Source organism: Nelumbo lutea, chromosome 3 (assembly GCF_056320005.1).
Source record: "Nelumbo lutea isolate HS-2025 chromosome 3, American lotus-T2T, whole genome shotgun sequence".
In the NCBI taxonomy this organism is placed as follows: Eukaryota; Viridiplantae; Streptophyta; class Magnoliopsida; order Proteales; family Nelumbonaceae; genus Nelumbo; species Nelumbo lutea.
This window is the reverse complement of record NC_142686.1, coordinates 62,395,054-62,408,764: the sequence shown is the minus strand read 5'-3', so window position 1 is coordinate 62,408,764 and position 13,711 is coordinate 62,395,054. Positions and strand designations below refer to the sequence as shown.

The 13,711-nt window shown below is 34.5% G+C and overlaps 2 protein-coding genes across 6 annotated transcripts; both read left to right on the top strand.

Moving 5' to 3' along the window:
- Positions 1-2,188: 2,188 nt before the first annotated feature.
- LOC148865290 (Pentatricopeptide repeat (PPR) superfamily protein) lies at positions 2,189-6,075 on the top strand. Of its 5 annotated transcripts, none has more exons than XR_016110375.1 (4): positions 2,189-2,679; positions 2,967-3,357; positions 3,850-3,975; positions 5,572-6,075. XR_016110375.1 is itself a non-coding variant. In XM_088979872.1 (3 exons), the coding sequence occupies exons 1-2, from the start codon at positions 2,305-2,307 to the stop codon at positions 3,354-3,356; spliced, it is 765 nt and encodes a 254-aa protein (XP_088835998.1). In that variant the 5' UTR covers positions 2,189-2,304; the 3' UTR covers position 3,357; positions 5,572-6,075. The 5 variants fall into 5 exon arrangements, 3 of the variants coding, with proteins under 3 accessions (XP_088835998.1, XP_088835996.1, XP_088835997.1); XR_016110374.1 differs by having other exon boundaries at positions 5,525-6,075; XM_088979872.1 differs by lacking the exon at positions 3,850-3,975.
- A 4,446-nt stretch (positions 6,076-10,521) lies between these two features.
- LOC148865289 (Gibberellin-regulated family protein) lies at positions 10,522-11,997 on the top strand. Its single transcript, XM_088979044.1, has 4 exons — positions 10,522-10,770; positions 10,862-10,903; positions 11,149-11,179; positions 11,667-11,997. Exons 1-4 carry the CDS (start codon positions 10,693-10,695, stop codon positions 11,846-11,848), a joined length of 333 nt encoding a protein of 110 aa, XP_088835170.1. The 5' UTR covers positions 10,522-10,692; the 3' UTR covers positions 11,849-11,997.
- The last annotated feature ends 1,714 nt before the right edge of the window (positions 11,998-13,711 follow it).

The window sequence follows — 13,711 nt, the reverse complement described above, 5'->3', positions numbered from 1 at the left end:
GCTGTAAGCTGTTATTCAAAATTTCAATTGAGTTCATGAATTTTGGAATCTCCGATTAATAGAATTTACACTCGATGGGTAGTCTAGAAAAGGAGAGAACTACGATGGGTTGGGCAGCAGGGGACCCAACTGGGTTCCTATTGCCTTACATTTACAGTCTAAGGTAGAACTTTCTTTTGACAAAACCCTCCAAACCCCGCTTTGAAACTCCGTTGACAAATATTATGTTTTAACTTTCCTTCATAACCTAATCTGCTCTTTTGTCTGTTAAGGCTTCTTCTTCTTTATTTATGTTTATTCTATGGTGGTGAAAACAAACAAAAACACAGGCCCGGAGGATGTGTTCATCAGGTGCTATGTTGTGGCATTTGCCAAGACTGCCATACCGATCATCAAGAATGGCCTCGGAATGTTCAACTACCCCATGGTTCTTGGGTATGTAAGTTATATATGGAGAAGTATGGACAGGCCCAATGCAGATTTCTGAATCTTATTGCAGATCTATAAACATTCAAATGTCAAATACCCACACTTTATGCATCAACACCCGCCCATGAATTGGCATCAATTCAAACTGGCACCTACCCCAACAGTACATTGGGCCTACAAATTCTGGTGCTGGGTTGAGCCGTCATTCTCCCAATTATATATTACTTCGATCGTCCCATTGCTTGTAAATTATATATTATTACAGGACTAAATTGTGTTTTGTATATTTCAATGATTTTGTTCTGTAAATAACTCAAGGCATGAACTCTTGGGTGAAGTGCAAAGCTGGTGATCATCGTGTCAGAGTTGGCGTCATAGTTGGGTGTTGCAAATAATGCTCTCCTTGTAAGTCTAACATCGAGTATACACATTCAAATATTAAAATGAAAACAAATGATCAAATTACTAATTCAATGGTCAATTGGGATCATTTCTTTTGTAACACTGAGTGCTTGGGTTCAAATCTTCACGTTCTTAAAAATATTTTGGAGTTTATTTCAAGAGAAATTCGGTTTCAAGGCCAGTTCCAATAAGGCCAACCAAGGCCTGCTCATTGGATTGGTTCAGGTAGGTAAACCCCTAAACCTTGGAACCAACCTGGATAGGGGTTGGTTCCAAGAATTTAGAACTGGACCTTACCTTGTAATAGATTGGGTATGGTCGATTCAAGGCTGATTTCATTCAGTTCTAGGTAGAATCTATCCATTTGCTCACCCCTAATAACAAGAACATTTGGTCTTATAATGATGTCCACCTGGATGGTAAATCCACCCAAGGAGGGTTTGCTGGCACCATGGTCGTTGATCAAAAGTAAAAGAAACAAAATCCAAAACACTTTACTAGTCTCTTTCTTTCCTCCTTTTTAGTTTTTAGTTCCACCCCATGATGGAAGGTTAATAATTTCTTTTAACCTTGCTTTTGGGTATTTATGCTAGATTCGTAGTGAAAATACCAAATGGATTGGCACTAGAACAAGTGGCCCCACTAATGTGCGCTGGGTTGAAAGTGTATAGCTCATTGAGCCATTTTGGATCGGACACATGGGTGTAAAGATTGCAAGGCAATGGGTCACCATGTCATATCACAAGAAGAGAGTTAGTACTTAACAGCGATATTAATTATCAGAAAACTTATGGGTGCTTTAAGACAATATGTAAACAACAAGTGTAGAATTAGTCAATCTTCTAAACTATAAAGGTACTTTAGCCCTAAAATAAAATTCAAAAATCTGGGTTTTAAGGCAGTTCAGATCTGTGCCCCACAACACATCCATGCTGTGTATTGAAAACATCTTCCGATGATGACATCATCGATTTTGATACTATCATCTGATGATGTTCCCAATACAGGTTGTGAGGTACCCTTGTGGGGTACATATGAGAACTCGTTTTGGGGTGGGGGGGGGTTGGATACATGGGTGTGAAGATTGCAAGTCAATGAGTCACCATGTCACTATGACAAGAAGATGGTTTTATTTTGAAAATATGAGGATAGTGGAGGATAAATTTAATATTCATTTTTTCTATTGCTTAATAATAATGTCAATTATGAAAAAACTTAAGAATACTTTTAGATAATATATAATTAGTAAGGGTAGAGTAGACTTAGTCAATTTGCTAAATCATAAGGTAATTTAAGAAATTTGTCCTAAAATAAAATAAAATAAAAAATAAAATTAAAACTAAAATCTGCACTCTCAGACATTTGTACTAGTGCAAATAAAATTGCACCGAAACCAAACACAGCCAGGGTTTTTAAGGGTTTAAGATAAAAGAATCGTCGTCAGTCATCCAATCTCAGACTTGCAGAGCTTCAATGGCAAATCGAGCCATTTCGAGATCCAAAGTCCCATTTTTAGTTTCAGTGCTCGTTCGAGAACTTATAATACCAATTGAAAGGGTATCCATGCCTATAAAGTTGCAAAATGCCATTCAAGAAATTGATTCTAAGAAGCCCTTCTCCAATTTCAGGCGTTACCACGATGGTAGACCTAGAGGACCTCTTTGGAGGGGGAAGAAACTCTTAGGAAAAGAAGCTCTTTTCGTGATTTTGGGTCTGAAGAGATTCAAAGACGATGAAGAGAAGCTCGACAAGTTCATCAAGTCGCATGTATTGAGGCTCTTGAAGATGGATATGATCGCTGTCCTGAACGAGCTCGAACGGCAGGAGGAGGTGCCCTTGGGTCTCAAGGTGAGCTTTTAGAAATCCCAACTATGTGCTTACCTACTTTTCCCCTATTGGGTTTTGGAATGGGTAATTGGGTTCTTTTGATTCTAGGACGATGTTGAATGAGATTAGGGTTTTAATGTCTTTCTATTTTGAATTGGAAGTTTTATTCATTGACTTTGTTTTTTATGCTCAAAGTCCTTTCTCTCTTCTGCGTCTATCTAGATTAGCCTAATGATTATTCGTTGTCAACATAATGAGTTGAGTGTCTAAATAAATCAATTCATATGAAATGTTGTTCGGTTTTTCAGATGTTCAAAGTAATTCAGAAGCAGGACTGGTATAAGCCTGACGTGTATCTATACAAGGACTTAATTATAGCATTAGCAAAATGTAAAAAGATGGATGAAGCAATGCAAGTATGGGAAACTATGCGGAAGGAAGATTTGTTCCCTGATTGTCAGACGTATGCTGAAGTTATCAGGGGTTTCTTGAGGTATGGTTCACCTGCAGATGCCATGAACATCTATGAGGACATGAAGAAGTCACCTGATCCACCAGAGGAATTGCCCTTCAGGATTTTGTTGAAGGGCCTCCTTCCACATCCGCTCTTGAGAAATAGAGTAAAGCAAGACTTTGAGGAGATTTTTCCTGACCGGAATGTCTATGATCCTCCTGAAGAGATATTTGGAAGAATTTGAGGTAATAATATAATTTCTTACTCTTTTTTCCACCTAATTGTTGTCCAGATAGTTGCGTCTGGAGTCTTTGTATTTACTTAAATATTCTTAAAGTTTTCTTCATACTTCAGATGCTTTTGAATTATTAATGTATATGGACTGCATTGTAAGAATTGAAGTTCTAAAATCTCATGGACTTGTCTGTAGCTTTGTGTTTTCTCTTTCTTAAACTTTTCTTCATACTTCAGATCCAGATGCTTTTGAATCATCAATTAATATGGACTGCATTGTAGGAATTGAGGTTCTAAAAGCCCATGTACTTGTCTGTAGCATTGTGTTTTCTTTTTCTAATTTAATCATAATATGCATTTGTGTCTTTAGTTTTAAATCACTTATCAGTAGACAGTATCAAAGCTTTTCCATTTGAAAAGATAACATCACGTGTATCTATTTTGCTCTTTATCATTTTTATATTTATTTTTTAAGTCCCTTAACCCCATTGTTGGATTTGCAGGGTTCAACCTTGTGTACAGCTGTTGAATTATGCTAGTCATACCTGTCCCTGTGAAACAAGTTAATTTATTTGCCCCAGTTCATTGATAACATCTTAGGGGCTTGAAGCTGATCAAGTTCTTGTCTGGTTGTAATTTGAAACTTTGTCACTTACTAAGGGATAGAATCTATTTCTTTTAGAACAATGAAACTCATTTTTTTTTTGTTTTTTGTTCTTTTTATTTTGTGGTTTTACTTGAAAATTATGGGCATATGTTTGCAAGAATCATTGTTAATCTCTATGATCTGGTACCAGTGCAACATACACACATAATTATTGGTTGTTACTTGTTACTTGAAAACCATCTTATGCTCCAAATTAATAGAGTCCTGGTGAGTTTTAAAGAGAGAGGGTAAGTTAGAGGGATAGATGGTACTTAAAACCACAAGATAGATACATGTTAGAGGACCTTGACATGCAATCACTGTGGAGATAAACAATAATTTCCAAAACTGTAAAGAACACCCTGAAATGCTTTGCAAATGAGACAGGTTATATTTGTCTGAGTCAATTACTTGGAATGCTTCGAAGTACAATTGCAACAGGAAACACTTGATGCTGTTAGAGAGCACCTGGTGATGAAATCATTTCATTTTTCTTCCATTACATTTTAGAAAACAATTTTGTTTCAAATTATGGTCATCTCTTCAGAATTTGGAATTATAATTTTTTCTGTCTAATAGAATCATCATCACATATATCCACTTCACCAATCCATCAATAGGCTCCTTTCAGATGCTATGAAATTCAAAATGATGCTTCTATCATATTTCTAGTTGGATTTCTTCTTTTTCCACCTAATTCATCCTTACATCTATCAACTTTGCATTTTTCTTTTGAGATATATTGTATTAATCAAAAGGAGGGAGAGATTCCCTGAAAGATGATTTACAAAAGCAATGCATCTGGCCACTACAGTCTACAGCCCAGAGAAACTCTACAAAAAGTATACGACTGTATGAGATGTATCTGGTATTCACTTGTTTTCACAATTAACAAAAAGAACTCTCTCATTGCTTTGTGAGCTGCTCCTTTTTCATGCCTGGAAACTCTTTCAGAACACTGGCCCATTCAATCATGCACTCTCAATCTTCCCAGTCAGTCTTTCAATTTCTGAACCTTATTGGTTGAAGACTATTATAATTCTCCTGCCAAATGGCCCAGCACACAGCCCCAGGAACCAGATGCCACAACATCATGCACTTGCTATTGAACACTTTAGATGGTCAAGATGCAGTCAGAGAAGCCAAAATCCCTTGGAAGCGCCATAACCACCCTGGGACCCTTTCAATTGCTTTCATTTTGTTTTTGAACACCTCTTTGATGCAGATGGAAGCCTGGACTTCCAGAACTAATCTTTGAACACCTCTTCTAACTTGAGCATAGTCAGCGTATGTATACCTCCCTAGACCATTATTACTCAGGTTAGGGTCAGATATGAAAGATTGAGGCAGCAACCTGCACAAGCTGTCAAACACAGGCTTTCCTCAGTGTTAAATAATGCTGCATTCACAATATCAAACCTACTATTGCTATTTGAAATCAAATATCAATGAAGGCATTCAGTTTAAATTTCTTAGAGATATTGATCTATTATTATAAGAACATATTGATTCTTTTGTTTTTTGGTCAACAGAAAGTGCAAAGGGGGGTTAACAGTGGATATGGCTTTAAATTGAACAGATTGGTGAACGGGATTCATGTAGCTGACTTCATATAGTTGGGATAAGGCATGGATGATGATGATGAGAAAGTGCATAGGGGTTGCTACCTTAATATTGAAAATAGAGCTCCATGCTTTTACTTATCCATTCTTCTAGTTCTGTTTTATACTGTACATTAAGAAACCATGAGTATGCTGCAAGTGGAGGTATGGTTGACCAGTCAAAGCTATAGCCATAACCATAACCATCATAAATGGATTTCCTTTTGTTGATGATCCCGCTAAAGGAAAAGTGGGTGCTGAACATATCCTTGGTTTCATTAGCAGAGGCTTCCAAGAGGAGAGATAAAGAATTGGAACTTGGGAAGGCTCATTATTTACCCACTCTAGTTTAGTTTAGAGGTTTGGGCTTTGCCCTTTGTCTCTTCTTGTTAAATTGCTTTTTCCCTTAATACTTTATTCCAAGTTTTCTGTAAATGTTGCTATACCTTTTGAGCTTCCAATGGGCTAACCTATATTTTATATGTACACTTGTGCAATTCCCAAGTTATTTCTTTCATTGATCTCGTTACAGAGAACTTGATATTTGGATTAGTGAGTCATGTTTAGTGAAAACACAATTAGAAGCTTATCTGTGAAAGGATTTCCAAATGGGGTTTAAAAATTACAACAATGAACTTCATTGGATGTTTTGCTTCTGTTGTATATAATTTGTATGGATTCATATGTTTTGGATTGATATATGAATAGATTTCACTAGTTTATGTATATAAAGGGTCATTAGCCATCTTGACTCTGGCCATCAGGGATGGAATCCCGCCTACACAGGGGTTTGGGGGGGGGGGGCGGGGATATGGGTTGGGTGATGGGCTACCCCCATTGTCTAGCCCTTAAAAAAAGAAATGATACATTTGATAAGAAGTTCCTTTACCATTGAAGTTGGTACCCCGCATGACTACTGCATTTTTGGATTCCTGTGGTGCTTATGGAAAAGGGTAAACCAGAGATTTTTTAACTATAACGAATTGGATATGCTTAACATTTTGAAGAAGTTGGGTCTAAATCAGTAAAGTATCTTTGCGGGCTGAGTTCCCACGTTCACAAGGTTTTGTAATCCATTACTTTCCATCTTTAGTATCAACCAAAATGATTGGGTCTATTCCCCGTCTATTTGGTTCAGACGGGAATCTGAAATGGAATCGGCTGGAATGGATTCTTATCCCTAAGGGAGGGGGAGGGTTCATTCCTTGAAATGGGAGAATACCATTCCACCAGGACTTGAATATTCCAATTTTGTCTAATCAAACAGTTGGACCATTCTGGTTCTAGCTTTCCTCTTCAATGCAATTAAGCTATGCAATCCAACATGAAAGAACTCATGGTTACTTTCCCTTTGGCAATATGTCATTTGGATCTGTGACAAAATCAATAATTCCATGTAACGATACCTTACACAATGAACACAATGATCTTGTTTTAGCAGGGGGTTCTCATAAATATTAACAATTTTATATTGGCACCTTAGTCTAATCATTTTAGAAAATGCTAGCTTGAAAAAACCATCCATAAGCAGAGGGAAGTCTGAATTGGCCGGAAAGGAAGTTTGATGAGGAGGAAATTAGACGATAGTGTTCATGATGGACAGATCAAAAGTTCATAGCTTAGATAGGTTAATAATGGCCTTTTATCAAGATTGTTGGGAGGTGGTCATTAAAGAATACCTACTTGGGGACTTTAAGGAGTTTGTTGATAGACATCAAGTGAGTCAAGGAGACAATGCCACTTCTTAGCCTTAATTTCTAAAAAGTTAGATGCGAGTCACCCAAAGGATTTTAAACCGATTAATTTGGTGATGAGTATCTACAAAATTTTGGCAAAGATGTTTTCTTTGAGGCTAAAAGTAGTATTATTTTTTCTAATAACTCAAATTCAAGGGGCCTTTGTGCAAGATAAATAGCTGATCAAATACTCATAGTCAATGAATATGTGGAAGATATGAGGAGGACGTATCAATAAGGTGTTATTTATAAATTGGACATTGAGAAGGTTTATGACTTAATGGACTGGGGTTTCCTTTTAGAGGTCTTGAGGAAATGTGGTTTGGGGGATAGGTGGTGTAATTGGGTGAAGGGCTGCATTAGCTTTTTTTACTTTTTAGTGTTGGTAAATAGTGTCGTTAAGGACTTCTTTATAGCTTTTAAAGGATTAAGGTAGGGATATCCCTCTCTTCCTTTATCTTTACCCTTATGATAGATGTTTTTAGTAGGCAACTCTCAAAGGTTGACAAGAGGATGGAGACTAGGACGGAATAAAGTACCAGTGATCCATCTCCAATTTACGGATGACATTGTTATTTTTAATGAGGGGTCTCAAACATGAAAATAAAAATGGAAAAGAGCAGTGTGGTAGGGATAACTTGGATGATGGTGTTATTAAGTCTATGGTAGAATGTTTGAGGTGTCAGGTTGCTTCTTGGCCTCTATCTTATCTTGGGCTTCCTTTAGGAGCTGATTCGAAAGAGAGCGGTTTTTGGACCTTATAATCTCTCAATTTTTGCTTAATCTACTACTTGAACCCCTAAAAAATAATATATATGCATTCAAAATCGCACGGGTTCCAACTAGTAATTAATTAAATTAAATTAAACCAATTAACTTAATTATAATTATTAATATTTCATGACAAAAGATTAAATTCTATTTAACTATAATTTATATCCCATTTAACATTAAATGGTAGATTATAGGCTACATAATCTATTTCCATTTATTTTTTGAGCTAATTAATTAAGTTAATTCCATTTTAGAATAAATATCATGTACATAATTTAACAATAAAATAATTAATATTTGAAATGCTAAATTTCGTTTATTCATAATCATAACCCATTTATTTTTCATTTTAAAAGAAATACTATAATTATTAGTAAACTTAAAAATTATATTCTAAAATCTACTTAACATACTTCCATTTAATTATAATTATTAATATAAATGGAATACTATTTAATAAAAATGTATACTTATTAACAAAAAATTAACTTTGTATAATACAAATAGTCACAATTTAATATTATTCAATAGAAAATATATAATTAAATAGTACAAATAAAACATCACAAAAATAAAAGAAATCCATTGCATTCCATTTAAAAATATTAAAAATTAATTAGATATAGTAAAATTAATTTAAGAAATTACTTAAATATAATAAACAATTATTAATTGTTATCAATTTTAAATCCATTTAATTTGGAGATAAAAGTAATCCAAATTAATAAAATAATAAAATATCTTTAAAATTAATATATATGCATTCAAAATCCATTTAAAAATTAATACAAAATTGTCTAATAATATAAAAAAATAAGAAAAAATAATACAAATTTATTTGTTTTAAATTTTGTTTTCAATATTTTTAATCCATTTAAAAGTTGGTAAAACCAAACATTAATAGATTTATGGTTTGGGTTGAACATGGACTACATCGGCATATACTTGAGAATAATGTTATATGGCTCCTTATACTTCAGTTTCACTTAACAAAACCCGTGTAGCATGGGTCCCAACTAATAAGATTTTAAAAAAGAGCAAACATGGTGAAGATGAACCCCTCAATGTAATCAACACAACTAGAAAAAAACATGAAAAGGAGAAGAGAGGTGTTAGGGCTTAAAAAAGAAAAAAAATCTTTGAATGTTTGGAGAAAATAGCTCTAGCTGTTTGGGAGCTTTCCTTGCACCAAACCTTAATTGCCCATTCAATTCCTTTTTAGGCTACTTTTGGAAACGATGCAAATATGTAGAGTGTAAAGCGGTTCATATAAATTGCAAAGTTGGGTTAATTTTGTACTGGCAAATTTACCTTTTTACCGAACAGACTTTTAACTATAATGGATGCAAATACGAATTCCAATAAAACAAATGCTTTTTTTTTTTTTATCAAAAGCCCACTTAATGCAAATTTACTTCTTTTTCATTGATGTACTTTTACATCTTATTATCAATGTAAATATGCATTGGTTTGTCATTTGTCAATGCAAAAAATGTAATGTTGCTAAACACAAGCAAAAGTGAACCAGAGTGCAAACTTACACTGAACCGGGATTTACACTCCATTTGCATCTTTTCCAAACACAGCCTTACTCTTTTGGCTTGAGAAGATATTATTGCAATGCAAATACCCTTTTACCTCACATCCATGGTAACGTATGTCATGTAAGGGTGTCAATGGACCAGTTTTGGATTGGACCCCATCCAGTCCAAAATCAATTTGGATGGATTGGATGGACCAATAAGACATATTAGATTGGATCAATCTAGTCTAAAATATTTATTAGATTGGATAGGACCTGATCCATCCGTAACAAATTTATATTGGATTGGGTTGGATTAAGCCAATATCTGATCCATTGATATAAGATAAGAATATATGTTTTCAATGGATTGGGTTTGGGTTAACACCTATCTAAATCAAAATGAATTTGAACAGATTGAATGATCCAGACATTGAATTGGACCGATCCAAATTGGTCCAAAATGGATTCTCATTGGACTGAATCAGATTGAACCAAATCCAGTCCAATTGACACCCCTATTCGTCATGCTATGTCATGTGTAGGAAGCTGCCAAACAACCAAATATTGTGTTTGGTTTTAAACATTGTTATAAGACTGTGTTTGGTTTGAAAGAAAAAGACCCTAGCTTCCTTCCTTTCCTTTTCCTTCAAACCAAACACAGCATAAGGTTAAGGGAAGAATTATTGTTCAATAAAGACAGTGGTAATGGAGGATTTAGTGCCCTCTGCTTCTGGTTGCACGTGGGAAGTTTCTTTAAAAAAATTGGAAAATAAGGAAGGTCCTTATTGGGTAACCATCAATGGGTATTATAATAAAGGAATTAACAGATACAAACTTTAATACGCTCTGCTTTACTTACCATAAATAGGGAAAAGTTATTAATTAATGAGACCATGATTTCAGCTGTGAGATTTTAATACACGTTAAAAGAGAAAATTCATGGTTGCTCAGTTGCTCACCAACTATATAAGCAAGTGCGCATTGTGTTAATTAGACCAAACCATTACCGCTGAAGTGCTTCTTGTGTTCTAGATTGTAATTGCAGGGTCTCCAAGGAAAAGATTATGGCCAAGTCCTCAAGACCTTCATCTGTCTTTCTTCTTATCCTCATTGTCTTGATGTTTGTCATGGAGGTTTCATTGGTCTCTCTCTCTCTCTCTCTCTCTCAATTTTGTCTATGATTTGCTAATATTAGACCATGTCATGGAGGTTTCTTCTTATCTTCTCTTTCAGGCTGAACCAGTTGATAATGGTCAAAACACTACTTACCATCCTGTAAGAATTTATTTTTTCCTTAGAATTAAATATTTTTTGTATTAACAAGTCGTAAATTTATTAATAGACATCAACTCACTGGCTGCAAGACTCTATATATAGCCCGCACATTCGGAATATCTCTTGTACTTGATGTCATAATTCATGAGAAGATCCTCCTGATGTGCGGGTGTAGTATCTTGTGCACAGAATGTTGCTAGTGTTTTTATGATTTTGTGATATTTGATTGTTGCATAACTTAACAGGAAGGAGCAGAAGGATCCGTTCGCAGAGAAGGTAAAGGACTCCATTTCCCTTTATTAATTTCTCATTTATCAATTTGTATTTAATGAAATGGTAAACATGTCTTGGGCCTGGGCTGAACATTTTATTTTTATTACATTTTGAATCAAATTCGGATAGCAATTGGATATTGAATGGTATTAAGAAATTAAACTAAAAGTGATCAAAATATTTTAATGAACAAAGTGAATTTGAAATATAAAACTTAAACATATCTTAGTAAAACTATAAATCAAATGAAATTGGATTTTATTGAAGTAGATAGTGGTGGATCCATATTTGATCCATTTATAAACGGACTGATCTGGATTGCCCTTAATGGGATTGAATTTGAATTAAAAATGATGTGCAGCCCTATTGCCCATTTGAGTCCTTGATCTATATGTTATTGCTGGATAAATAAGATGGATGCATGCAAAGTTAAATAGATTATTTGTCCTCTGAATGAAAGAATTAATCATTCTCTACATCTGTTTGGCAGATTGCCCAAAAGAGTGTGCTCGTAGATGTTCAGCGACATCCCACAAGAAGCCTTGCTTATTCTTTTGCAATATGTGCTGCGATAAGTGTCTCTGCGTTCCGTCTGGCACATACGGGCACAAGGAGGAATGCCCATGCTACAACAATTGGAAAACACAGAGAGGCACGCCCAAGTGCCCTTGAATTAATTAAGTGACCCATCCGGACAAATATTTTTATCTCTTGGTTTGTGAGCGAGCCATGGAGGATGGAGCTTAGATCACTAGCTAATACTCTTGTCTTTGTGCTCATTCTAATCAAATGGACCAGAAATAAATTATAAGTTGCTTGAAGATCTCTCTCTCTCTCTTCCACATATCCATTTGCTTTTAGGAGATGTTTGATAATGGCTGAACTGAACGACGTAATTGCTTTGCTTTACATTGAATATAATAATTTAATGGCGTAATGATCAATCCAACTTCAGCCTCAGCCATTAAGAAAAGCTTTCAACCTAGAATAACTTATTTGCCAAAAGACGAAATTAACAAATATATATATATATATATATATATATATATATATATATATATATATATATATATATATATATATGTCAGTTGAGCCACTTTGGATGTTATCAGACCACCCCTTAATTGTATTAAAGGCAGAATTTCATTCAACAAAAATAGCAAACTGAGCTAACCAATGGGTTACTCCATTACACAATTGAGATGCAACAAACAAGTTGCACTGTGAGAATGAAAAGCAAAGATTGTGGCAATCAACAATATTGGTGTGGATTCTCCATGGAGAATAAATTGCTTCAATGACAGCCTTAGCATCGCTCTCCAGTTGGATAGCCTCCATCGACATGTAATGGTCAAGTCTCAGACCTTGCACCACCGCAATGCATGGCCTCAAATTCCTCCTATGTGGAGCAAAAGATGGGGGGCAACAATGAAACAGCCATTGTGATCTCTAACGATGATTCGTTTCCACTGTAGCTTTTTGAGGGTGACCATGCACCAAAGGAGTGGGTTTAATCCAATGAGGAGAGTTTGATATGTAGGATTTGGATTAGGCCCAGTTTCACTATGCTCATTATTTCCGGTCTTCAACAAATTTTCAATATGTGCCTTGCCAGAATTAATCACACTTAATGGAGAGAAGTTCATATCTTCAAAAATTATACTAGGTTTAATTCTCGCCTTCTAAATATATCACATAAACCCCACTCCATGGACAAATATAGGAATGAGCAGATATGAACCATGTAGGGGTGGCAAATGGGTGCTTTGGGTTAGGTTGGGTGTGGGTTGAGTACCAATCCACTCATATTGACCCGTTAACCCATTTGCCACCCATGTTTGTGGGTCAGAGTCGGTTGTGACCCACTCTAACCCATTCTAACCCACCCATTTGACCATCTTAACCTATAAAAATCATAGAAAACAATAAATAACATATATTTCATGTAAAGCACCAGAAATTTTATAAAAAATACAGAAAAATTATAAAAAATAAAAATTTTCAGAAAAATATAAATACACTTACACACACGCATTATATATATATAAAGTTCAAAAAATATTTTTAAATATAAAATACATAGGAACACAGAAAAATGATAAAACTGCATATATTTCGTGTAAAACATCATAAATTGCAAAACAAATACAAGAAAATTGGAAAAGGCAAAAATAACTCAGAAAAATATAAAATTGGATAAAAAAAGAAATTGCAACAATACATAAAATGATAAAATATTCAAAAATTTATGTATCATAGCAAAAAAGTAAAAGAAATGTAGAAAAACAAGGAAATGATAATTTTTTCATAAAAGATATTTCGATCAAAATCAGAAACTACAAAAAATGCTTATTAGAAAAAAAAATTGTAGGTAAACTAATAAAATGGTAATTTTTTTTCAAAAAAAAATTCAAACAAAAGTTAAACATTGCATCCAACGAATATTGCACCAAATTTCAAAAAATACCTTAGACAATGAGATAAAAATTTAGAAAAATATTTTTGTATACATGATGTAAAATTTACATTCAAGAT